Source organism: Pollicipes pollicipes, unplaced genomic scaffold (genome assembly GCF_011947565.3).
Source record: "Pollicipes pollicipes isolate AB1234 unplaced genomic scaffold, Ppol_2.1 Scaffold_7255;HRSCAF=8741_pilon_pilon_pilon, whole genome shotgun sequence".
Lineage (NCBI taxonomy): Eukaryota > Metazoa > Arthropoda > Thecostraca > Pollicipedomorpha > Pollicipedidae > Pollicipes > Pollicipes pollicipes.
This window is the reverse complement of record NW_023597050.1, coordinates 34,261-59,713: the sequence shown is the minus strand read 5'-3', so window position 1 is coordinate 59,713 and position 25,453 is coordinate 34,261. Positions and strand designations below refer to the sequence as shown.

Below are 25,453 nucleotides of genomic sequence, written 5' to 3'. Positions count from 1 at the left end.
GAATATTCAACACAGAAAAAAACAGGCGTCCGTCCAAAAGTCTTGACCTCTCAAGGTCAACCTTCACGGCCAAACACGGACTAAAAGACGGGAACTCCATATCCCCCAAAAACTACCGACCGATTTTTAACTTACAAAGATCAAAACAGTTCACCACAGAAAGAACTAGCGTCCGTCAAAAAGTTCCTGACCCCTCAAGGTTACCCTGCAAGGTCAAACGCGGGCTTAGATGACGGAGAATTCCAATATCACCCAAAAATTACCGGCCGATGTTTAACTAACAAACATCAGAACACTCACCACAGAAAAAACTAGCGTCCGTCAAAAAGTCCTGACCTCTCCAGTTCACCCTTCAAGGTCAAACGCGGGCTTCAAAGGGACGGGCAACTCCATAGTCACCCGAAAAATTACCGGGCCGATTTTTATTTTAAAAAAAGGCCAGAACATTCAACACAGAAAGAGCTAGCGTCCGTTAAAAAGTCCTGTGCTCCTCGAAAAATCGGCAGGCAATTTTTGAGTCATATGGAGTTCCCCATCCTTTGAGCCCGCGTTTGACCTTGAAGGGTGACCTTGAAAGGTCAGGGACTTTTTGACTGACGCTAGATTTTTCTGTAGTGAATGTTCTGATCTTTGTAAAGTAAAAATTGGGCGGTAATTTTAAGGTGATATGGAGTTCCCGTCTTTGAGGTCTCGTTTGACCTTGAATGGCGACCTTGGGAGGTCGGAACTTTTGACGGACGCTAGCTTCTTCTGTGATAAGCATTCCGATGTTTGTTAGTTAAAAATCGGCCGGTAATTTTTGAGTGATGTGGAGTTTCCGTCCTTTGAGCCTGCGTTTGACCTTGACGGGTACCTTGAGAGGTCAGGACTTTTGACGGACGCTAGTTCTTTCTTTGGTGAATATTCTGATGTTTGTTAGTTAAACATCGGCCGGTTATTTTTGCGTGATATGGATTTCCTCCGTTCTTTGAGCTCGCTTTTGAACTTGAAGGGTGACCTGACAGGTGAGGACTTCTTGACGGACGCTAGCGCTGTTTGTGGTGAATGTTCTGATCTTTGCTAAATAAAAATCGGCCGGAAATATTTGGGTCATATGGAGTTCTCCGATTATTCAGTCCGTGTTTTACCTTGAAGGGCAACCTTGAGAGGTCAAGACTTTTGGACGGACGGTAGTTCTTACTGTGTTGAATATTCTGACATTTACAAGTTGGAACTCGGCCGGTAATTTTTGGGTGATATCGAGTTTCACGTCCTTTGACCCAGCTTTTGACCTTGAAGGTCACATGAGATTGCAAAATAAGGGTTATTATTTGGTCGTCTCGAGACCTTATCTCACCGTTAGAGAAATATAAATGGCACAAGAAATAAGTTTCGAGTTTTAATGACTGCAGTCCTGCATAGCCGTGTAAAAAAACATCGTTGAGTGCGAAAAACACGAAAACATCCATCGTTGTTTGGATCCGTATGCAAATTCATCTGTAATAAAAAAAAACACTACAAAAGCATTTACCTGCAATCACATGTACAGGTAACTATTGGCCTCCACTTAGTATCTCAAGGGCTGTGTAAGAATTGGTTTATTTGGTTAGGGCTAAAAAGAATTCGTTGGTAATTACACTTTCCCAAATTTCAAGGCGTCGTCTGTCATTGCGCGCTGAAGAATGCCAGCGTCGTCCGTCAGTTGTTGCCGTGCCAATGACCTGTCACGTTCGTGCCGCATGTGCTCAAGAGGTGCCCCGTCGCCTGGGTACATCGTTACTGTGAGAGTATCGTGGTTACGCCGATGTAGTGCATGGACGGGAGTTTGCAGCCTTTGAGATTACACTTGAAATTATATACTACATTGGCGCATTTTAGCCTTTCTGCTTTGTCAGGGCTGTTTTTCATAAGAAAGCTGGAGATTTTGCTGTTGCGATGATAGATGACAATATATTTTCTGTGGTCGTTTTTTTCCGTTCACGTGTCGGTATAGGATTTCCTATAGAGCTCTTTCGTCTCGTTTGTGGGTACCTGCCATTTGATCTTTGTTACACAGTTGGACGATTGGTTGTTTGGCTTGGATCGGTTTATTGTCAACTAGTCTTGTCAGATGTCGTATTTCGTTTTCAACAACTGAAGTTGAAAAAAGCCGTTGTTCACCGATTCATGCCAATTCTGTTTGTTCTGTTCAATTCTATTCATAATTCACCTGTCTGATTCATGTCAATTCTGAATGAAATCCTGTCCAATCAGAACGGTGTTTAAATGCACGTTAAAGGCATGACACTAATTTTGTGGCGTCAAGGAAATTCACTGTCAGCATTTAAGCACCGTCCATTGCTTGTATTCAAACGTTCTAAATCGCTATCTTTGTCCATCAACAGGTCACGCCAAGAAAGAGTATTATGTATTTGCACACTCAGTTATGCTGTGATTTTTAAACCACATGGTTCTTCAATGGTATTGGGCAAAGGCGATCGGCAAACCAGATGCCTATCAGTTACTGTAAAACAAAACATAAGCGCTCTTCCACGCACCACATAAGACAATGAAACCCAACCTCTCTCCGAATACGCTTAGGCAGATGCCCCCCTGATGGGAATGTCTTTTTCCCCGCTCGTCTCGATGAACTCGCATTGCGAACCTGGCATACCCTAGGGGCACACTGTTCTTAACTGCGATTTTCCTCAGAACGGAAAGTGACCCTCTCCCGAATCAGTTCGAACGTTTGGTCAATGAAATGCACGTCATGGCAAAGTCATACGCAAATACAGGTTGGTTGTAATAGCATTGCTATTTGAACTGGCTATTCTGTGTCCATGCGATTATACTTCTGCACGCATACTCGGTACCCAGTGAGCTCACCCACGCTCAGCCAGCCTGACTTCCTCTGGAGTCCGGATGGCACTGGCGATGATCGCACCTTCGAAGCTTCGCTATCACTCTGGTCGAAAAATGCTTCCAAATGCAGCATCGGTGCAGCGCCCGCTACGTCTGCGATAGTGCTGCAGTAGAACACATTCGGTAGCACTGGTGATTGCAGCGTTTGGCATATGAGGTTCTTTGGAAGCAGATGACGGTGATGGAATTGCACACCTGAAATTCCTGTGTGATGTCCAGGACGGGGTTGCACAAAAAATAGCACCAAGGTACTACCACGCATTAAAAAACTTCATGGAACAAACCAACGGCGCTATTAACTTTACAATGGTTAAGGTAACTCTTCCTTAAGTGATTCATCGGATTTTTGGAGGGCTTTACAGAGATATGTATTCAGGGCTTCGTGGCCGTAGATTGTCGAAGAAAATAGGATCCGAGTTGTGTGTTGACATTGTCAAGCCATATTCGTCCGGGAATTCCAGCCTTTAACCAAAAATACGACAAGTGAAAAACTAGATCAGACAGTTATGAACATGCGTGCTCGCAAGTCTTCCAAACAAAACCCGACTCCCGGCGCTGCAGGCTGCGAGGGCCGCACGGCGTCGGCCTCCGGTAACACTAGGCTCTGGCCAACGGGAGGGAGGGGGAGGGGGGGGGGGGGTGGCGAAAACGGTGGCGCATCTGGAAGAAAAACGTTTAACGCCTTGGAACATCTTTTTGAATGCGTTAAGAAGACAGTCAAGGCAAATATTTCATCTTTGCGATGGTTATATTGACAATATGAACGAATTGACATTCACTGCACCGTGAAATGTTGCCGGAGTATAGCGGTGGTTGAACTGTAAATTCAAAGACACAATCTATATTTTTGTGTTGCTGCAACTGTTCAGTGGTTCACAGGCCAGCCTAAAAAAATACGGGTGAAATATACGGCCTAGTGTCATTTTTGAACAACGCGAATTGGTTTTGAGAGACTTTGGAAATATTATTTCACAACGATCATTCTCGCGCGAACGGGGTGACCGACAGAGGATGTTATCTGCAGCGGCCAACACCACTCGGTTTGACAGAAACGGCAACGCCGGCGTATTGCTCCTAACATTGCGAGCGCGCAGGCTCAAACCTTTGCTATGGAATTTCTTTCGCCAGTTAATGTTTTAATATGGCCTAAGTGGCCTAACAGGGGGCCCTGTCTCGACAAGAGACTTCTGATGAGACCAGAGGCAATGTTCGAGGAGGCCCGAAGAGCTTTAAGGACCCACCGGGACCGACAATCAAGGACCCATTTAGAGAGCCGAAGGGTATGAAAGGCTGGTCGGAGTCTTGTTCATGGGCCCCACATGCGGAGACGACAAAATGGCAGTCGGGGTAAGTGAGGGGGGGGGGGGAGGGAGTGCACCGGCCAGGAAATGTCCTGAGTCGATAAGGGCCTTCCTGTCGGTCAGGCACTACCACAACCGCACAGTCGGCCCCTTTGTCGGTGTAGACTGAAGGCCCATTCCCCAAAAAGCTACGAAGCCGGGGCCAGCGATTTACGTTGGTCGGGGCACGTGTATCTGTCAGTGGTCCACACCGCCAAGCGAGCTCCCGCGTTCGCAAGCGGCCCCGAGCCGACCAAAGGCAGTGTTTGTTGAGGCCCGCAGAGGAGCCCGGGGGCTCACCAGAGCCGACGATTAAGGGCCCGGGCGGAAGGCACAAGGGCCCGGAGGGCTGGCTGTAGGTCACGTAAAGAATCACAGCCTGAAGGGTCGTGACCTGAAATATTAGTCCTCCGAGGTTCTCCTGCACCGTTTGAGGAGCCCCTGAACCAATGTGGGTGTCTAAGTCGGCCAGAGACCACTAACACAGAACAGTTGGCTCCCTGTCAGTCTGAAAACTGGGGAACCATTTTCCAAGCAGAAGCAAGGCTGGGACCAAGGTTTACATTGGTCTGGGTCCCTGAAACAACGGTACGGGCCCATGCGTCGGTTAGGGGCCCGCAGTGTCTAACAGGGGGATCATGTGTCGAGGCTCAGGGCCCTCTAGAGGCCCCGAGTTGGTCACGTGGTTTGTTTAAGGACCTCCGAAGAGGGGCCGAAATGCCCCTGGGGACTAAAGATTAACGGTCCGATCAGAGTGTTGAAGGGCCCGAAGGACTGGCCGTAGGTCACATTGAGGATATCCCCCCCCCCCTTCCGTAAGGCGAACACTAGCTCGAAAACGTTCGTCTGTGCTGTGTCGCCGTCCGGCCGTCGATTTGGAGGCGGCTGTCAAGCAGGGATGGTTCACAAGAAGTCGGATAAGCACACTGGCCTCAATACGAGTCTTTCAGGGTCAAATACGTGACGTAATTAACGGAAGCGTGGCGACCAATGGGAAATTTGCTGCAGCCCTGGTACTCGCTGGACAACAGCCAATCACACAGCGGGGTAGGAGCTGGTCACTGCAGGACCGTTAGCGCCAGGACCGTTGTCGGCTTCTGGCGTGACGACGGGGAGACTAGAAGGCTTCTGGCCAGCCAGGTAGTTCAACGAAATAGACTACGAAGTATCTGCCCGCGTGCGAGACGATGTCTGAGGAAACATCTTTGAACGCTCGTGATGGTGGAGGATCGCTGACCAGCGGCTCTAGCGAAAGATGGAAACTTTGTTTCTGGTAGGGTATTGCAGGTACCAAAGGCGTTGACTCATCATTTGGCGCGCTGAATCTCTTGATGAACATCGTGGAGACCGTCCAGGGTGCCTCTCCGAGAGGTCTTCAGGGATCAGGATTCAGCATTCTTTCAGGACTAGGCCACCGTGAAAAGATAGCTTGTGCCGAAAGTTCCTTCGAGGAGCAACACCTTGGTAGGGGGGAAGGCCCAGAGTGATGGCAGTTTTTTGTGTTTTTTCACTTTCTTTGTTCACACACTTGTCAGAGTGCTTTTTTTTTGCCTTCACGTTCTGGAGACGCAGGTTTCTGACGGCATTCAGGATGTAGTCGTTCAAAATCAGTACGAGTGGTCGGTGATCTGTGACGACTTGGAAGTGCTGCAGTCTTTGTAGGCAGATGCAGCACATCCTTAGAGCTTAGACGAGTGCCAGAAGCTTCAGCTCCACCATCGAATTGCGAGATTCAGTGCCTGAGAGGAATCTGGACCCGCGCTGCATCAGACGCCAGCGATTACCATGTTGTTGAAGCGGGACGTATCTGGGACCCTTAAACTTGGCGGCGTCGGCCTCAAAAACAGTGGGCCTTTTCGGGTCGTAGTGTGCCAGCACAGGAGTGCTGACAGGGCTTTCTTGGCGGCGTTGAAGCCTGCTTGATGATCTGGCGTCCAGACGAACTCGTTGGAGGGGTTCAGTAGCCCACGAAGAGAGTCAGCGGCGGAAAAGATCTCAGTGGAGAAGTCGCCGAGTTGTTCCACGAGGCCCATGAAGGATCTCAGCTCTGTGATGTCTGCTGGCGTTGGGAAGCCGGTTATAGCTGTGACTTTACCGGGGTCAACTTGCTTGTCTCTGAAGAATGTTAAAGCCGCATTAGGGGATTGCATTCAGACTGTACTGAAATGTCACCAATGTGCCTGTAATACAGGAAAGGTATGGCATCATCTTCACGCAGCACTTACCTGTTCATCGATCCCATGAATGCTTTGGCAAAAAATACTGCAAGTGGGGGGTCTCGTCACAATTATGTTTACCTGATGATAAGGCCCGCCTTCAGGGCATTTAAACAGGACTTTGGTTGTGCTCAATCTCAGCACGGCTTACAAAGTGTGTTATCGGATGTCAGGCACCGCTGGTTCTTCATGGTGGTGGGCACACTGGGCAAGGATGGCGGTTGTTCTTCGGCTGGCGCATTTGTGAACAACCCGCTCACGTCTAGGAACGCTAGCAATCCTTGCATAGTGTTGGTTTTCAAAAGGTCGACGAATTCAGATGAGGATTTCGGAGATTATATCAAGGGCACATGCAGGCTCAAGATTGTGTTCAATGTCTCTGCCCGGTGACACGTTGGCAGGGTTATCTCCAGACCTCCCGGAGGAAAACCTAAGCGACATGCCAATGACCTGACTACCGTCGCCAACTGACACCCCAAGGATGTGAATTTTGAGCGCACCGTTGTTGAACACATGCCAAGACATTTGTACGGTAACGTTGAGACACCCGAGCCTGACAGCCCTCTGCGACCCTGCACCGAACCGCAGCACAGGCACATCTGCCATCGTCCTGCAAAGCGTCCTGCATGATCGCACCATCCTTGGCCACCCGCCGACGGACGACTCTCCGGAACTTTGCCACCCACAGATCAACGCTCCTCTGGAGTCGAACCATTGTGGAATGCGTCGGTCATGCTTTCCACTCGGCTGAACTCAGCGTTGTGAAGATGCGGGTCTTCCGCCTGTGCAGACGGCGCCAGCTGTGGTACTTGTGGCGGGGTTGCATGCATTCAGCCGTCACGCTTAGCTGCCGGTCTGAACGTGACTGTTGCCGTTAAAATGGCACTCGATTGCACGCTGCAAACTGGCCGCTCACAAAAACCTGCCTCCAGCGTTGTTAGAAATAAAGGCTGTGCACTTAATATTGGGACGACGGTTAGACACTGATCGACGAGGCCGCTGGCGTAATATCTTAATGATACTTTAGGTGCGATCTCCTTTTGTCTGCAGTTCGTCTGTAATTTTATATGCTTGCTAGTGCCAATTATCAGGTTGATGTCACTTGACATCTTCCACCATGACCTCTATGAGGAAGAGGCAAGCCAGAGATATGCAGCGAAAGAGCAGGAGAAAGGCCTTCTTTATTCGCAAGCGTGGCTTGTTTGCATCCTTACCTCACAGGCGCCTCACAGTAGAGCACATACAGTGCATTGAAAATGATCGACACGAAAGTGACAGCGAGAATAAAACGGAATACAATGAGCCAAAGCAATGAAAGGTCACCTGCGAAGGCAGCCGCCCAGGCTGACGCAATCCCAGTTCGCCTCGTGACCAGGCGCCACGGGAGCAGTAAATCTCATGCCGAAATGGTCAATGAAGAATGACTGCAATATAGAAATAAATAAGCGTAGTGCTCTTCGGGGATTCAGCAGCCAGAAATGGGCCCAAAAATTACACTTTCATGGTCTCAATGGAATGTGTTTTTTGGTGAAAGCCTGACTAAACTTGGGAGGTCGAAGACTTCGGGTGACTAAACTTGGGAGGTTGAAGACTTCGGGTGACTAAACTTGGGAGGTCGAAGACTTCGGGTGACTAAACTTGGGAGGTCGAAGACTTCGGGTGACTAAACTTGGGAGGTTGAAGACTTCGGATGACCAGATAACGGCAAATGCTGATGAAAATCGACTTTCACTGAGGCTAAGAAATATGCTTTCTTTTATAGAGCTAGGCTTCAGAGCCAGGAAAGCTCATAAGCCTGTGAGCTTTCCTTTTGTTGATAAAAAATGTGTTTACTTTTCGCTCATATCCAATATCCGATTTCTCACATCATATGGGAAACACTTGTTGCTTATCTAGCTTACCAACACTTAACAGAAAAGGCAAGCACAAATCAACAAATATATGCCACCAAAGTACATTAGGCCAGGGCATGCGCACATCGTTTCAAGACGACGTTTTGAGGCTGTAGACATTGGACACTTTACTTTGCACTACGCATCGTAAACATAACGATGTGACCTAATGTCTTTTATCGGTTGCGTAGATGTGTGTCTGCGTGGATCGACAGAGCCAGTGATCGGCAGCTGCCGGCGGCTTGACCCCGTTCTCGTAAGACGCACGCGTGTCCTGCATACCTGCCGTCGTCTTTGTTACGGCACCGGCCGCCGGCAGCCTGCGCGAGGAGCCTGACCTCCTCCTCCCGGCGCGGCGAGAGAGCGGGCCTGTGGCTCTGTGTGACGCAGCATGGCGAGGACCGGCGCGGTGCCAAAGGCCGCTCAAAGGCAGGACCACCACGGTGCCGTAGGCCGCTCAAAGGCTTGATTGATGCCATAGGTGGGTGATTGTGTGAGGCCAAGACGATGCGTTGTACAGGTTGTTAGGTCAGCTTCTGCATCTGGCGTGGTGGCCTATATTTACATAAATGTCCGTATGTTACAACCATCAGCTTCACGAAATCCGCGTGATTCTTAAGAACGCCTCACAGTGAACGGCTGAAAGGCGCCACGCGACCTCAAATAGCTACGAGAAGTGAGAAAGGAGCGGGACAGAAGACCGAAGAGCCATCACATACACAGGCTTTCGCGAGTGTTATTTTCCTGAAATACCAATAATGGATTCATCAGCGTCGTCGTCATGCAAGGCCGGTGTAGTGTGAAGGATACCCTACGCCAGCATTGTGCGACAAATGACGTATAGGCATCTTTCGTCCTCTTGCTGGGCGTCCCATTCCGAATCATCACGTTCTCCGCTTTGCTGCGGACTGGTAAGTTGCTGCTTCCCTCAGCACCGAAATCCGCTCAGGCAGCGGCTTCCGTTCAGCTCCTCCGCACTTGCTCTATTGTCAAGGCTGTGAGACACATATCACTGTTATGGTTCGCTAACCAAGCACTCGCCTTCCATAGCGATTACGCTAGCGAACTGAAACCCTGTCGGCAGTCATGCTCGAACCGAGAAGCTGCTGGTCACGGCGCGCCGCACCGGGAGCCCGCAGGGGAACACCTGCCCAGATTTGTCTTCGGTACTGGGAACGCTTTACACACTCGCCATCGCTGACGTGGGACGGGTTCTGCTCCTCTCCCGCCCCTGTTGTGGGACCTGTCCTGGGCCTCTCCCTCTGCTGATGTGAAACGGGTCTTGTTCCTCTCCCGCTTCTGACGTGGGACGGATCCTGTTCCCTTGCCACTCCAGATGAGAGACAGGTAGTGTTCCTCTTCTGCTCCTTACGTGAAACTGGTCCTGTTCCTCTACCATGCCTGGCGCTGGACAGGTCCTGCTCCACTCCAGCTCCTGACATGGGACGTGTCTCATCCCTCTGCCGTGCCTGACGTGAGGCGGGCCCAGTTCCCCTGCCGTGCCTGACGTGGGACGGGTCCTGTTGCCCACCCATTCCTGCCGTGGAACGGGTCCTGTTGCCCACCCATTCCTGCCGTGGGACGGGTCCTGTTGCCCACCCATTCCTGCCGTGGGACGGGTCCTGTTGCCCACCCATTCCTGCCGTGGGACGGGTCCTGTTGCCTTCCCATTCCTGCCGTGGGACGGGTCCTGTTGCCCACCCATTCCTGCCGTGGGACGGGTCCTGTTGCCCACCCATTCCTGCCGTGGGACGGGTCCTGTTGCCCACCCATTCCTGCCGTGGGACGGGTCCTGTTGCCCACCCATTCCTGCCGTGGGACGGGTCCTGTTGCCCACCCATTCCTGCCGTGGGACGGGTCCTGTTGCCCACCCATTCCTGCCGTGGGACGGGTCCTGTTGCCCACCCATTCCTGCCGTGGGACGGGTCCTGTTGCCCACCCATTCCTGCCGTGGAACGGGTCCTCCCATCCAGCTTACAGGCGTGGCCAGGGGTGCATTTGCAGCGCACCAGTTCTTTGTCATTCTCCTTGACAGAGCTGTTTCATATTCCAGCAGACAGAATGTCTGCCGGAAGTGCACTTCACGTGACACTTATTCTGTCTACACTTCAGTGATGTTCATGAAATAGCATTGCTCTTGCAATACATCGGCATGCTTTTTCAGCAGCTACTAAGCGTGCGGGTTAGCATGTCAGGTGTACGAAAACCGCAACGTTATACTGTATTATGCTTTTGTAACGTATCGCGAAGTTCGTCTTCATCCGTCGTCTGTGGTATGTGACAAACTGACCTGTGCGCGACAGAGATTGCACGTGACGTCGCGTAGAATCTTTGTCGTCCGGGTTACTGCGAACACTGACTGACACAGTGCCGATGGGACATGACGTCATAGATTCTCTGTCAACCAGGCCGTCGGGAAGTAGGCTTACGTGCCAGGTGCGGCGTCCTGCCGGTCGGCCGTCGACCGTTGGCCGGCGCTGCTGTTCAGAGCAGTCCCGGCCGCTCCGTGAGCCGGGTGGGGAGCCGACATGGTCCGCACGCGGCCGCCCCAGGACGCTGCGCTGGTGGTGCACGAGTCCACGCCCGACCGACGGCCGAGCTGGGGCCGGCGGACGCTGCTCACGCTTGCCTTGCTCAGCGGTGTGCTGCTGTTCAGCAGCGTCCAGATGTTGCAGTACCCGGCCGGGCCTCTGCCAGACGCCGACCTCGGCACCAGGAAGGCCGGCGACTGGGCCGGCCCGACGGCTGGAGTCAGCACGGCTCAGGGGGCCGCAAACCAGACTGGACTGGAGACTGGGGACAGCAGTGGACGGGAGACCGCGGACTCGGTGGGTCTGGAGATCGGCACTTACTACGGTCGAGCACTGCACGAGATCTACGACAGGACGGTGCCATCCACAGCCTGGCTGAACACATCCCGCTGCTCGGGATACCGAACCTGGTGAGTCCTCATACCGCGAGGTATCGTATCTCGGGGTATCGTGCGTCGGGGTACCGTGCGTTCCGGTACCGTGCATCGGGTAGCATACCTGGTCAGTACCCGTACACCAGCGGCACTGTACCTCAGGATACCAAACCTGTTAAGTCCTCGTACCCCCGGCGTACCGTATCTCGAGGTGCTGTACCTGTTGAGTCCCGTGTACCCGGGGTACCATACCTGGTGGGTCTCGTACCCCTGGCGTGCCGCGCTTCGGAGAACCGTACCTGGCCAGTGTCCGCACCATCCGGCAGATACTGCACAGCCTTGGCGAGGAACATGCCAATCGAGTCCAATTATCACCGGGCGTGGGCGACAAAACGATTCGAAAAGAGCACAGTTTTGGTCACCACTAATCTAGCTTGCTAGTTTTGGTTTTGCACTGCATTTTTAGGCGCTGCTCGACGAAAATCTCTTTTCCCTTCGACCCGATCGAGGCATGTTGCATTGTCTCTAGGCGAATCATAAAATCACTGTGTTTGCTGGGTGGTGGCGCCATATTATGTACAACATGATTTGGTTTACCAAGCGGCTGCTTTTGAGGATTGGGCTCAATGGTTTGCTGAATCCTACGAAATGTCTACCATGAAGCGCCTCAAACTGGCCGCTTATCACTTCATCTTTTATGTTTTATTGTTATTGTTGTTATCGAACTGTCTAGCTTTTCTTTGCACGCTCTATTCTCCCTACTAGTTCTGTCTGCCAGCACTCTACTGGGCTCATCATTCTGTGCACGGTATGCAGTCCGTGTGACATGAAAATGTTCTGTCGTTACTCTGTTGAGGTGGAGTAGACATCTTTGGCAGTGGGCGGTACTCATCGCTTGGGAAATATAACATCCAGGTTTCAACTTCGAGGTGGACCAAAGCTGGTAACGTCTACCTTTAAATGTTCATTGCTTAGCGCAAGGTGTTGAACGCGTCATGAACGGCAAAGCATTTATGAATTGTGTCAGAGTAAGATGACCGCAACGATTTCATACTATGGATTTGCGGAAGGCACTTTTTTCTTGATCTCAGGATATTTTGATTTCTCACCGGGTTCAAACATGCGCCCGGTTGGCTGGTCAAATACCACGCGCTCGGGTGGGAGAGGGAGAAGTCTGGCCTGATGTATATATATATATATATATATATATATATATATATATATATATCGAGAATTAAGGGAGCTAGAAACACAAGGTTAACAGGGAATGTAGAGTTATATGTGGGTCCGATTACCGATTATGTCAAATTGTTAAGTCCCTGGAATACGACCCTAAAATGAAATGAGGCACAGCAGCGTAAAATTTATCGTTGCCCGAGATATCCCAGGCCTCCTCGCGCAATCGGCTTTAACCGATACACGACACCTTTGCTAAACACTAGGTACATCCGCTGAAGTACGACGATCACCCTCGCGATTTTAGAATAAACTTAGTGAAATATCCCGCGCGGCATATTCCTTATTTAGCAAACGATGGGCCAATGTCATCTTACATCAAAGATCTCCCTGACTTTCATATTGTCCAACTAAGGCGATGAAGTAATTCGAATTGAGCGTTAGAACTTCTCGTTTAAGAGCTTTTTCACTCTGTATTAAAACATCGTTAAAGAAAAAAGGGAGAAAAATATGTAAAAAACGTTGATCATTAAAAACTACGCCATAGAAAGACACTTACCAGTACAAAATCCGCTTGGTCTTGGCCTTGGTCTGATCCTCACACCTGATCTAAGGTCAATGCAACACATTTTCATTACAATTTCAACTGTCTTTTAATGTGCCAAGCCATGTTAGGGTTGCATGGCTTTGTCTTACACTTCGTCGTTGCATAAGCTTCATAAATTCTCTAAGAATTGCCTTCGCTTAAGTCATTACTTGACTTTGACCTGCTACAAAGTAGCGGTCTCACCAGGAATAACCATTTTTTACTTTAAAAGTCAACGATCCAGTTCTCTACGGCCATACAAAGCTTGACGGGATTACGCCACGCGATTCGGAAGTTACTGTTGAAAAAAAAACGTTAGGGGTGTCGTATAGAGGTTAAACCTGATTGCGTGGAGAGGTCTGGGGTACTTCGGACAACGAAAAACGCAAATCGGCTCTGGAGCCGAGCGCGTGGTAAGCGATAGACGCTGCATTAGGCTGTATACCAATAATCAGTCATTGAGAGCTGGTCGCTGGCGCCTCCAAATGGCACAAACATTGGCTGTGGGACGGCTGGCGGCGGCGCCAAATGGCAGAAAATTGGCTGTAGGTCGCCCGTCGGCGCCGCCAGATGGCAGAAGCGTTGCCTGCAGGCCAGCTGACGACACTGCCAGATGGTAAAAAGCCGGAACGTGGAAAGTTGAACCGGTGATATTGATTGACAGGAATATTGCCAAAGTTAGCGATGAAAAAGACAGTGATACCGATCGGAGAGATTTGTGTTCCATCATAAATTCTGTCCCACATGGCGTCGTCGCTCGCTTTTTAGATGAGCTGGTTGCTTACATATTTGCTACCGTAGGTGTTTTTGGCACGTTCTTTCTTTGGAGTCTGCTGGCATCCCCCCAGTCGAGTGCCCTCGCGGTGACTCCAGGTAGTCGCTCAGCTCCTGGTATGCCTTGTTGTCATTAAGTAGAAGAAATGCAGTACCATGGCAAAAATTAGGTGGCATACCCTTAGGGCGTTGTTGCAGGCTTCCCCGTTTGTCCTGCTGGTGGTGCCACCAAGCGTAGGCACGCAAGCGTAGACACGCAAGCGCAGACAGAAAGGCGTCTGACTATCAGGCGACTAGTCGACCCTCGGCCCGAACACCACGTGTCTTAGACTTCAGGGCAGGGCCCGGCACCAGCAAGTCTCGCTGAGAATTGAAACCCGTCCAATCAGCCAGCTTTTCAGTCTTGTGGACTTCCGACAGTCATGCGGCGTTCCTGCAGACTGAACATGACTGCAGTGAAATTAATCCGTGACGCTTCAGCGGACAGAGCGTTGTCGGGAGCTGATGTGCTCTCAGATTGGAAGGGTCCTTGCAGCGCTACAACTGCATAACCTGATGGGTGAGCCGGGAAGGGGACACTTCGCTGTCGCCGTTTTGCTGCAGGGGTTGCACTCGAAAGGCGCAAATATCAGGGGCTCAGGGACTACCTGGAAATGCCTCTTCAAGCTTGCGCTGCTGGCGTTCCTGCTGCTGCGCGGAGAGCGGGACAACAACTTCCTCCTTCAGCAGCCTGTGTTAAGGAGATGTTGCCGTATTTCTTCGTGGACGGTCATCACAATTACTCTCGCTAAGTAACATGTAAGACAGATGAATCAACTTCTGTCTCGAAACGGAAAAACAACAATTCGAGGGGCCCTTCAGGCCGCTCGAGACCTACGATTAAGAGCCCGATCTGAGGGCCCGAATGGCCCGAGCGGCCAGCCGGAGCTCGTATACAGGGGCCCGACACACATAGCCACGCTCCTCAATACCAGACAGAGATCCCTGCGCGCTGACCAGGAGCCCCCATGAGTCAATAGGGGCCTACATGTCGGTCAGACGTCGCCAATAACGCACCGTCACCTCCGTGTCGGAATGGGCCTAATAGGCCTAGGGGCTCATTCCCCAAGCAGGGATAAAGAGCAGGAGCCAGCGATTTACATTGGTCGGGGCCACAGCGTCTGTCAGGGCCCCACAGCACCTAAAAATGGGCCCTGTATTGGCAAGGCCTCGAGTCCGCCAGGAGAGCATTTGCTCAACAGAAACTGGGACGGAGCCTCTAATAACGGAGGACCTCTTGCGTTGATCGGGACCCTCTGACAATGAGAGAAAACGTGAGAACTTATTATGATTGTTCACATTGAGGAATTGAACGATTCTGTGCGGGTCAGGGCCCCTAGTCAGTCTTGTGTCCCCCCTTCCCCCTCACGAAGGCTTTGGTTGTGCGCCTCCCTGGGCCACTTCTTATATTTAAAGCTCGCCCTGACAGAGCGGAGAGTCAATACGCACCCCAATAAGGCTTTCGATAATAGTGTTATGCAATCGCGTCCAAATTTTCAGCCGCCAATGGGATATTCATTGCAAATGTTTTGACGCCAAGAAATGTGTTCCTAACTTTTCCGGTCTTAGGGCAGCGGCGGTTTTTCAATAACAATGGACGGCGGTCCACGTCTTGGGGCGGCCGGCGGACGGCAACCAGGATGCCGCCGAACGCGCTCGGTCGACCAACTTGGTTACATTAACGGAGCTATATATCACAGATATATGCTCAAAACACATAAAATATGCACTAAAACCAAACAACAAACACGCCTGGGTAGATTTCGTGTCGCTACAAGGCATGGCCTCACATGTATGATGCTGTAAAGCTGAAAAAGTACAATTGCGGCAAATTTAGCGTTCGACCTGGCACAGTGGGATCAACTTTTAGCCTAAAATCATAAAACTAGTACCAATCGCGAGATCTTGTTAAGACTAATCTGCTGGTGTCTCTTGCAAAGCTCTATCTTTATTAGTTTGGAAACGCCATGAGGAAGGCAGCATCGACCCCGCCCCCTATCGCTCCGCGTTATAAAAAACGGCGAATCAAGGGCGAGGGTTAAATGACGGAATTTTCCCAACAGAAAAAGGACAAAAAAACGACAGAGTCTTGTTATCCACGCGACCTGTTGAGGACTTATTCATCGCGGCACATGGCAAAAAAAACCTTGCTCCCACAACGTACACAGTCCTCAATTCAGCAGGTGAATTTTTTTTCCAAAACATAGGTCTCATGTGTTGATTTGAACAATTATCACATATTCCTCTGCTTGTAAGAAAGCAAGGACACTCCTTTAGATCTGAAGAAACATACCCTGTCATCTTCTGCGCAGGCTCCTCTGAAAACACTCACATCGTAACCAGTTAACCACCAACTACCAAGGCAGTGAAACTACACTCTTTTTCTTTCAGGTTCGCTAAGCGGAGAACAATGAACCATTTGGTCTACCTGGCATCCCACCCTCGATCTGGCAACACGTGGTTGCGCTTTCTCATCGAGGCGTCGACCGGAGTTTTCACGGGATCCGTTCAGTACACGAGGCGGAAGTCCACGGACCGTGACGCCACGTTGGTCAAGCTCAATTTCACAGCCGACCACTACAACGAGCCGCAATTCTCATGGGGCAGTGAGCTGTGGCCTTACAAGGCGACACCACGTAATGACCACTTTGCTTTTAGGCTGGGATTTAACCAACACTGGGGAAGGCAACTTCGGAGGAAGCTCGTTGGGAATCATAGGGTAGAATAATGATTGCAGAAGGTGGAACTGTCTTGTTGACAAACTGTTGAATAGAGGGTGAAGATCATTGTTCAGCCAAGCGTTGACTTAAAGGAAGCGCCCCACATTTGAAGATATTGCAGAAAGCAACAGATATCATGAAATAAGCTCATTGTAACTATCGTCATATTTCTGAGCGGGAAGCCTGATATAGACAGTGCAATTTCCCTATTTAGTCAATATGTTCCTTAATACGGCATCGTTTGATTGCGTCATCATACCTTGCATAATACTGATTGCGCGCCTATGGACGGCCGTTATATTTGAAAATGTTTTTCACGAACGTCAGACATGAACGACTCAACAATCGCAGTTTTCTTTGTCTTTATCTTGTTTTGCCTTGTTTAGAAATGGACAGAAGAAATGATGTGTCTTTAACATTTGTAGATTGTGCTCACTTAATTTTTTTGCTGTCTTGGTATGATTTGAAGACTGGCCGCCGTTGGTCTTAATGAAAAACATAATTTATTTGCAGCCTAAGCTGACGCTCAAGTAGTCTCTTAAATATATTTCACCAAATACATCATGTATAATGTCGTATAATGTATTGTACTAAATGCGTCGAATCCGACATTTGAAAACAACCAAAAGCATGCTGGGCATGTTCAAAACTAATTAGAGCTACTTCTCCCTACTTCTCTCCGCAACTCTCTTCTCAGAACAGAACTACTTAGAGCGTAGTTCAAACGACAACGGAGGGGCTGCTTGTACCCTCTGCCTCTTTTGGCTACCGATCAAACGCTCTGCACATCCGTGCGAGTCCCTGTGATATTTTTCCATGGGAGGCTCTACGCTTCTTGGGTGTAGCATTTAGTGGGAACGTTTTTCCAGACAATTCGGATAACGACGCGGAGCTTTTCCGAGCCGGCTTCCTTGGGGAGGCGCAAGACATATTCAGCCAGAATGTCATCGTCACGAAGACGCACGATATTCCATTTCCGCGAGATATTAATGGTATGTATCATTTGTCTTAGTCATGGAATGCATGTTGATTTCTAGAGCACGAATATAAATAATTTTTTTCGCGTCAAATAAGGTGTGGTGTACAGTCCTGCTGGCTAAAATGCAAGAGACTGCCGTTGTGCAGCATGCATGTATTCGTTTCAGTTTGTCTAGAACTCAAGCTTTTGTTATCATGGTGTGATGCACCCAATTGTATTCAAACTCATCAGAGCCTTCAAATGGACCGCATGGCGCATGAAAACGTGGTCGTTGTGCTTCCGGTTCCAGTCCTCTTTCAGCCCGTGGGAGGGGAGGGGGAGGGGGAGGGGGAGGGGAGTAGCAGGTGTCGATCAATCCCGTCCGATCGCCAGAGACACCAGGCAGCGTAGCATGGCGTGTCACTGCCAGCGGACAGTTGAACATCGGGCCAGTCGGAATTCGGCTTGTCGCGGCGAGGTGCAACGCACAATGGGCGGGGAAAGAATCGCGAATGCTTAGTAGAAATGCGTAGTCTACCGAAGTAGAAACAACGCGCAATGCGTAACAACAGTGCAGTGCACCTGGACACAAACTTGTCTCTAGTGTCGCTACCTCGTTGTTGGCGAGGTAACGAACGCTGCACGGAGTGCCACGCCTCGCAGATACGGCGTACGAGGGTGTTCCGAGCAAGGCGAACCTGGCGGCGTACCCGATGGACATCACAACACGGCGATCGATCCTCGTCATCCGGGACCCATTCAGCGTCATGGTCTCATCGTGGCACTACCAGTTCTCCAGCTCTATCCACGTGGAGAATGACGCTCACCCTCGAGACCACTTTCGGGGAGCAGGTGAGACGTGACCTTCGGACGCGAGTATGAGCGGGTTATGGGGCGCCTGAGGGCACAGCGAGAGACTGCAATGCTCTGCTGTGCTTTTTTAGCTATATATGTGGCATAGGGGCACTGGGCTGCTTGAAACGCTGGATTGTTGAGGTCAGGATTTTAGTAAAGTGTAGTCTGTTACTAAGTTTCACTTTGCATTGAGTAATTTTTTTTACAGCGGAATTGAATTTAAATGTGGTTATCTGGAATGGATTTGGTCCTACTAGTACCAACAACAATTATGTGAAAATGCATCATTATGTAGAAATATCAACGTTCACCTTATCAAATAGCAATGACATACTTCTGGACGTAAACATCATTATTTTCAGACATTGCGGAAAACAAAGCTCCAGCCGTTCCGCACATTTCTCCGGTTCGAATTTATACCCGAACTTATCCCCATCCCGTCGCCATTTTGTCCGTCGATCTTTTTGGATTCGACTTCTGTGCCTATCCATTTCTGTCGTTGGACTCCTTTCGTTCCACCTTTTCCGTTCAACATTTTACAATCGGCTTTTTGTCTGGACACCATGTATATTTGCTGTTTGCCCATATTGAACTAGCACGACATTTTTTAGTCGCGTTATGACTGGCCATCATGCTGATCTAGTCTGCCTGATGCCATTGTTGAAGGTAATGCAGGCACCTTAATTGCACAGCGCGCTGTGAGCAGGACCCGTGATGAATATGCAGCAATGTTACAGCATACCAGGGTCAGCAAGAAAATTGCAAATTTACCATTGGGGTTGTGCGTGCGTGCGTGCGTGCGCGCGTGCGTGCGCACGTGCTTGCATGTGCGTGTGCACGGGCGCGGGCGTGTGTGTGTGCGCATGCTTATGCACGCGCGTATGTGTGTGTGTTTTGAAAACCTCACATCACACAGCTATTCATCACCACCACAAAACACTTCAAGTCCTAACATATTTGGTAATCTTTCCAGCTTGGCAAGACTTTGTTGAGTATCACGCAAAGCACTGGCTCCGATTCAACACACGTTGGCTCGAACAGATTGATGATCTTCTTGTGATAAGCTACGAGGTCTTAAAGGTAAGTCATTACTCAAACGTCTTGCCCACGGCTCTCCACATTTCCAATACCCGTGTCAGCTTAATGTATCACGCATCTGTCCAGACGATACATGTCAGAGTGAGTGTGCCTCGCTTTGTGAGCTCCAGAAAATACATTCAGTAAAGACTTGCAGCTGTGGGGAGTAAATGCGGTATTTGGTCTTATTTAGCGTAGGGAGATGACTCGCGCGATTAAGCTGTGCAGAAATGAAGCAGCCAGCTGAAAGATTGTGCGGTCTCAAAAACTGTTTTTAGCTTGCACCAAAAAGCACCTTCCCTGCGCCTGACGGCCAGCTTGGCATTAAAAAGACGGGGCACGCCTATTAGGTAATTATTTACAAACTTCTACATGCGTCATGTTAAGCATGTTTCGGGGTGGTTCTGCCACCAGTTCCAACATTTATGCGAGATATGTCGACGACATATCTGTTGACATGTTTCGAAGTTTGTTTAGAAGCTTCTCTTCACGAATGCTGTTGCGTTTTGAGCTCATGAGAATAAAACAAATCCAACGAACGAAAACTCGAATTTCCAAGTGGACGAATCCATCAACATCCTGCGATATCAGTACGACACGATATGAAATGGAAATACGGGGGACAAAAGTATTTTAGGAGACAAAGGCTACACAAAAGGGTGGCATTAAGCTTTTCTACAGAATTAATTGAGCTTAGCATATAAAGTGGGCGGTCGCGTCATCCAGCGATTCATCACGGAGAACGTGTCTTGCACTGATATAGCCCAAACCTAAAACTGATTATATATCACGAGTGCAAAATGACGTAATAGCGCAGCATAACATACCACTAGGCCAAAGACCAACTGAAGACATCAAATGTAATATTCCGGTTGTTTGCCCTGATGAAGATCGCAGACTTAACATCGTAAGTGACATAAGCATTACGACCACATATCCCTCTAGCCTGTGGAGGAGTGGGTGGATGTTCAGGGACTCTATAACCATCTCGATGCTAGTGCTTCAGCCAGTTGCCGCTTCTCCACTCTGTCGACATCATCTTCCGGTCCGACTGAGCGAGAGTGACCCGGCCCCTGTGTCGCTTTCTGGCAGTTGTTTTCTGGTGATTCGCAATCGTGGTCGCAATGCGTTTCAGCCTGCTTTTTCCTCCCTGGCCACCAGCTGTCGAATGGTGTAACGTTGGCCTCGCGTTCATTCCAAAAAACGAACTTCCGACTCCTGGTTCGAAATCAAAATAAGCACGAACCGTGGGAACTTCTGTGGCCTCTGCTTGTCGTCAGCTGCTTTATCGTAACTCCCCGTGACCTCTGTGTGCTGTCATCTGGACTATGTGACCTCTCCGTGACCTCCGTGTGCCGTCGGTTGGACCGCGTGACCTCCCCGTAACCTGTATGTGTTGTCAGCCGGGTCGTTTGACCTCGCCGTGACCTCTATGTTTTGACCTTGATGACCTCTATGACCGTCAGTCGGAACCGTGGACCCAGCTGCAGCGGGTGCACACCTTCCTGGGCGTGTCGCCGGACCCCGGGCGGATGCGGTGCGTGCGGCAGCACGGCGAGGGCGTCGCGCACAACCGGCGCCACCCGGTGCGGGCCGAGCTGGTATACTCACGCCGCCAGCAGTTCGTCGTGTGGACGGCCATCCACCAGCTACAGCTGGAGCTCAGCCGACGCCGGCTGCCGCCGCTGCCGCTCGACCGCTTCCTCTTTCAGGAATTCCGCTTCTCCGGGGTCCCGGCGGCTGACGGCGCCGGTAACGTCACCGGCGCCACCGGTGACGTGACCTACGCCACCGGCGACGTCATCGACGTCAGCTGAGCGCTGAAGCGTTCAAGCCCGCGTAGGCGGCGAGGTTTAATAAGGACGGGAAAACTGTCCTGGTGCGGCCATGGAGGCAAGAGCAAGATCAGCGTTGCGTTATGCTCAAGGTTTAAATCGTAACTGCGTTGCGCTTTGAGTGCAGTGCTACGCACGGGTGCGTGCCACCAAGAGATCAGAAACGCCAAAGCTTTTAGAGAAGGGAGTGTCAGCACGTGATCGCTGCCCACGTACGAGTGCTATGCACTCATGCTCTGATGTGGAGCAGTCGTCAGTTAAGCGTGTTACCTTGTATGCTCAGGTGTCAGTGCGTTGACCCGGTACCTGAAATACATCTGAGATCTTAAATGGGGAAGTCTGCATTTTAGCTTCTGATTATTCGAGAACCGTCCGTGATAAAACTTCAAAACCTCGCATGCTCGGTATCAGTGTGGTGAGAGGACAGCTTATGACACGCTTTGGGCAGGTCAGACCACCGTGCGTGGTGCGGTGCAAGCAAGCTTACCTCACCAAGCTAGCATTGGTGACGCTCAGCTCCACTGCATGGAAAGTTATCAGGGTAACGAATAATATCTTTTGCCGCGCGCTAATCAATTGCATATCAAACAAGATGAAATTTGAAACAAATTTGTGAAAAAAACTACTGAAATGATAATTCGGAAGTAGGCAGAGAAACATTTTAGAGCAAACAAAGCTTTCAAACTCAAAGCAGTCTTGTACGATTTTGGTCACCACGAATTTCGAAATGTCAAACAAGGTCATTGACCTTAGATGAGTTTGCAACCTTTTGCTTAGAACAGGTATCTGGGTTCCGGGACACTTCGAAGACCACCCTGATGTTTGACCTTGTTTGACCTTATTTCACCCTTAGGTCATGACCAAAGAGCTTAAAGCTTTGAAGTTAGTGAGATGACATACACACCAACACATTCTGTAAATTTGGCGTCTCTAGCTCCCTTAATTCATGAAATCTCAGGGGATCAACTTCATCCTCCGCCCGAGCGAAGGGATAGATAGCACAAGATAGCTAGTGCAGGTGAATGACGGAGAACACAAGAACACCGTCACATACCGGTATTTGTGGCTCCATTCACTCTCGTCACCTAACCCGTGCCGAGTTCCGCTGTAAATCGCATTTTCGTGAAAGCAGTCGGCCTTCAATCGTGATAGCGTCTATCCTTCACAGTCTCATTGAAGCTGACAAAGTAGACGGCGTGCAAAACGTAACGTAAGGTTACAAAGCAAAATTTTAATAGCATATGTCGCCAAAAACAAGATCAAAAGACAGCTGGGCCTGATGCAAATAGCCATTGGTGTAAATCTGCGGCCGGTGCATATTCGACGAACGTCCCGTTCAGTACATTCACGTATAGTATGCAGTCGGTTTCATAGTCTTAGCATCCGTAGTTACCTAGATCTAGCTCAATCCTTCAAAACACCCCTGGTCAATAGATTCATGATTCACGGCCAAAGGCGACGAAAACATCTTCGCATCGACCAATGCTTTGAGTAATACATATTGTTCTGTTTCCCTTTCGTTAGCACGCGCTTGGGTGGGGGTCAAATTGACCCCGCCCACGAAGGTTTTCCCGGAATGGTTTCCGAACGGCGCGGTGTAGCCACGCCAAAATTTGCACAGCTGTAGGCGATTATATAGCAGATCGTCTGGCATTAAAAAATTGAGATGTACATCGTAAGGTTGCTGACCTATACCAGGTCAAAATCTGGCCATGGTTTCAGCAAAGGCAATTTCCAGAGAATCGTTCAATCTGATCCAGCAACGGATTGTTAGACAAAGCCATACATATTTGAAACACTTTCTTGGGCAACTTAGCAATTGACTGAACAAATTAAATTGACCTAGGGTCAAGTATGAAGGTCAGACCAAGGTCAAAATCAACCTGTTTTATTACTGTAAGGCTTGCTGTATGGGGTAGTTTCTGGTGCTCATTTCAGATTTATTGATAACAGGAACCAAATTATACACCTTCCATGGACTTTTTAAAGGTGAGATTAGTTCATTAACATAAAATGACCTAGTTCAACACTTTGTTTTTAAGAACATACTGCCTAGTGTAACCTTTGTCGCTTTTTCAAATACAAAACTCAAAGCAGCTTTGCATGATTTTGGTCATCATGACCTTCAAAAGGTCAAGCAAGGTCGCTGACCCTACGTGAGCGTGTCATCCTTCGCTTAGAACGGTTATCTACGTTCTAGAGGCCCTTTGGAGACCAACCTGAAATTCGATCTTATTTGGCCTTAGTTAACCCAAAGATCATGACCTAGGACCCTCAAATTTTGACCTAGGTGAGTTCACGTACAGGTCAACAAACCCTGTGAATTTAATGTGTCTAGCTCATTTAGTTCCTGAGATCTTAGCAGGGTTAAATTGACCCCCCCCCCCCTGAGCGAAGGGTACCCAGCCGGCCACCCGGACGCGTTTTAAGCTAATCAGTTTAAGCATTATTTCCATAATAGATAGGCGGAACGTACAAAAGTATTGTATTATGTAGCACAAGACGCACTTCGTGTTAAAATCCTGTATAGCTTGCAAAACATTGGTTAAGAGCCAATTAATGGTCATGATGTCTGGAAACCGTGATCATAAGCAGCAGATACCTTCAAAAGGTAAAACATTTTGACTTCTGTGACCTTGTTGACCTTCAAAAGGTCAAAGAAGGTCACTGACTTTAGATGAGCTTGTGACCTCTTGCTAGAACAGCTATCCAGGTTCTAGAGGCCCTTTGAAGACCAACTTGTAATTTGACCTTTTTTAACCTTATTTAACCCGAAGGTTATGACATAGGAACCTCAAACGTTGACCTCAGTGAGTTTACGTACAGGTCAACACACCCTGTGAATTTGATGTCTTTAACTTAGTTCCTGAGATGTTTGGAGAGTCAGATTGACCCCCACCCGAGAGAAGGATATTTAGCCGGCCACCCGGGCGCGTGTTAAGTACAGTTTCTCCTGAGCCACTGCAGCCGAGACTTATGGAAACCAGCGCCTCGCTTCATCCTGGGTTATTCAGCCTTTTCGCGCTAATCAAGTTTTCATTTCCAAGTTCAGTGAGGCTGGCCGGTGGATTTTCGTGATGTTGCAATGCTTCAAGAAACTCTGATCTGATCCAACAGCTTAAAAGAGATTACCTTCATCATAAGTTTTGCGCGTTGGTGCCTTTCAAAACTACCTTGCGATACGATCGATGAGTGCATAGACACCAACCCATTAGAGGCATGACTGGCAGAATCAGGCCTCTAAAGATACTCAGCTATGGTTAGTCAACACTCATACCAGCTCGGTCCTTGACATTATTTGCAGTTAATCACGGTATTGTAGCTGATAGCATCCCCACCAAGAAAATGACTCAACCCCAATCAGAATACAAAGCATTTTGGCTTCGCCGTGGCGTAAAACGACACGAAAAGGTCGGGGTAACATTCAAACATTTCTTCTTCTTTTGACATGCACCTCATCTCAGCGGTCAGATGAGCAGCCCGACAGCGGCAGCCGGCGTCGACAGCTTCTGCCCCGTGGCTGTGGCAGCCAGCGTCGACAACCTCTGCCCGTGACTGTGGCGGCCGGCGCGGCCAGTGACCGGCCTCGCGTGAGGCAGAGTGGTGCTGGGCTGGGAAGGGGTGCAGCCGCTGACCGCCCGCACGGCCGTTGCCGGTTACGGAGACAGCGCCCGCTTTCCGTGCCAGCTCTCAGCCACGTCCGACGAGAAATAAGTACACAGCTCTGGGCGTTGATCACATTCGCTGTGCTCCTCTTGTGTGCAGAGGCTGCCACGTTTCCGGGCTCCCGTCGAGTCTGGTGCCCGCGGACCGCTTCGCCGTCGGTGGGCAGCTGGTGTGTCAACAGCAGGCAGCTCTGGAGCGGTGACGCGGCGGGAAGCTGCTGGCGTTTGCTGCAGAACAGCGCGTCGCTGTGCGACCCCATCAGACGTCAGCACGCCCTGACATCTGATGATGTCCGGCTGCCACCGCTCTGCTGGTGTTCCCGGTCGTCACTGTTGCGCGTGATGTGGGTCGCACTGCTGCGCTGCTGTGGGTCGCATTGCTGTGCTGCTGTGAGTCGCACTGCTGCACTGCTATGGGTCACACTGCTGTGCGTTGGTGGCATCTCAGATGTCTCTGGCTTGCGCGGGGCCCAGAAAAGCAGATACACGGGCCAGCTGGGGTTAAGTGCATAAGACGCCACGCGTTGCATAACGA

At 49.9% G+C, this 25,453-nt stretch overlaps 1 protein-coding gene across 1 annotated transcript; it reads left to right on the top strand.

The window, feature by feature from the left end:
• The first annotated feature begins 10,856 nt into the window (after positions 1-10,856).
• On the top strand, positions 10,857-21,435 carry LOC119111002 (uncharacterized). The gene is made up of 6 exons (XM_037234820.1): positions 10,857-11,269; positions 16,200-16,444; positions 17,398-17,520; positions 18,150-18,338; positions 19,315-19,421; positions 20,885-21,435. Exons 1-6 carry the CDS (start codon positions 10,857-10,859, stop codon positions 21,233-21,235), a joined length of 1,428 nt encoding a protein of 475 aa, XP_037090715.1. The 3' UTR covers positions 21,236-21,435.
• The last annotated feature ends 4,018 nt before the right edge of the window (positions 21,436-25,453 follow it).

What these genes read in the sequence shown, in the direction of transcription:
- LOC119111002 (XM_037234820.1), top strand. Translation starts at nt 10,857, where the DNA reads ATGGTCCGCACGCGGCCGCCCCAGGACGCTGCGCTGGTGGTGCACGAG. An exon ending in ATTTCCGCGAGATATTAATG is followed by an intron (nt 17,521 to 18,149) that starts GTATGTATCATT and finishes CACGCCTCGCAG; the next exon opens with ATACGGCGTACGAGGGTGTT. An exon ending in TAAGCTACGAGGTCTTAAAG is followed by an intron (nt 19,422 to 20,884) that starts GTAAGTCATTAC and finishes TATGACCGTCAG; the next exon opens with TCGGAACCGTGGACCCAGCT.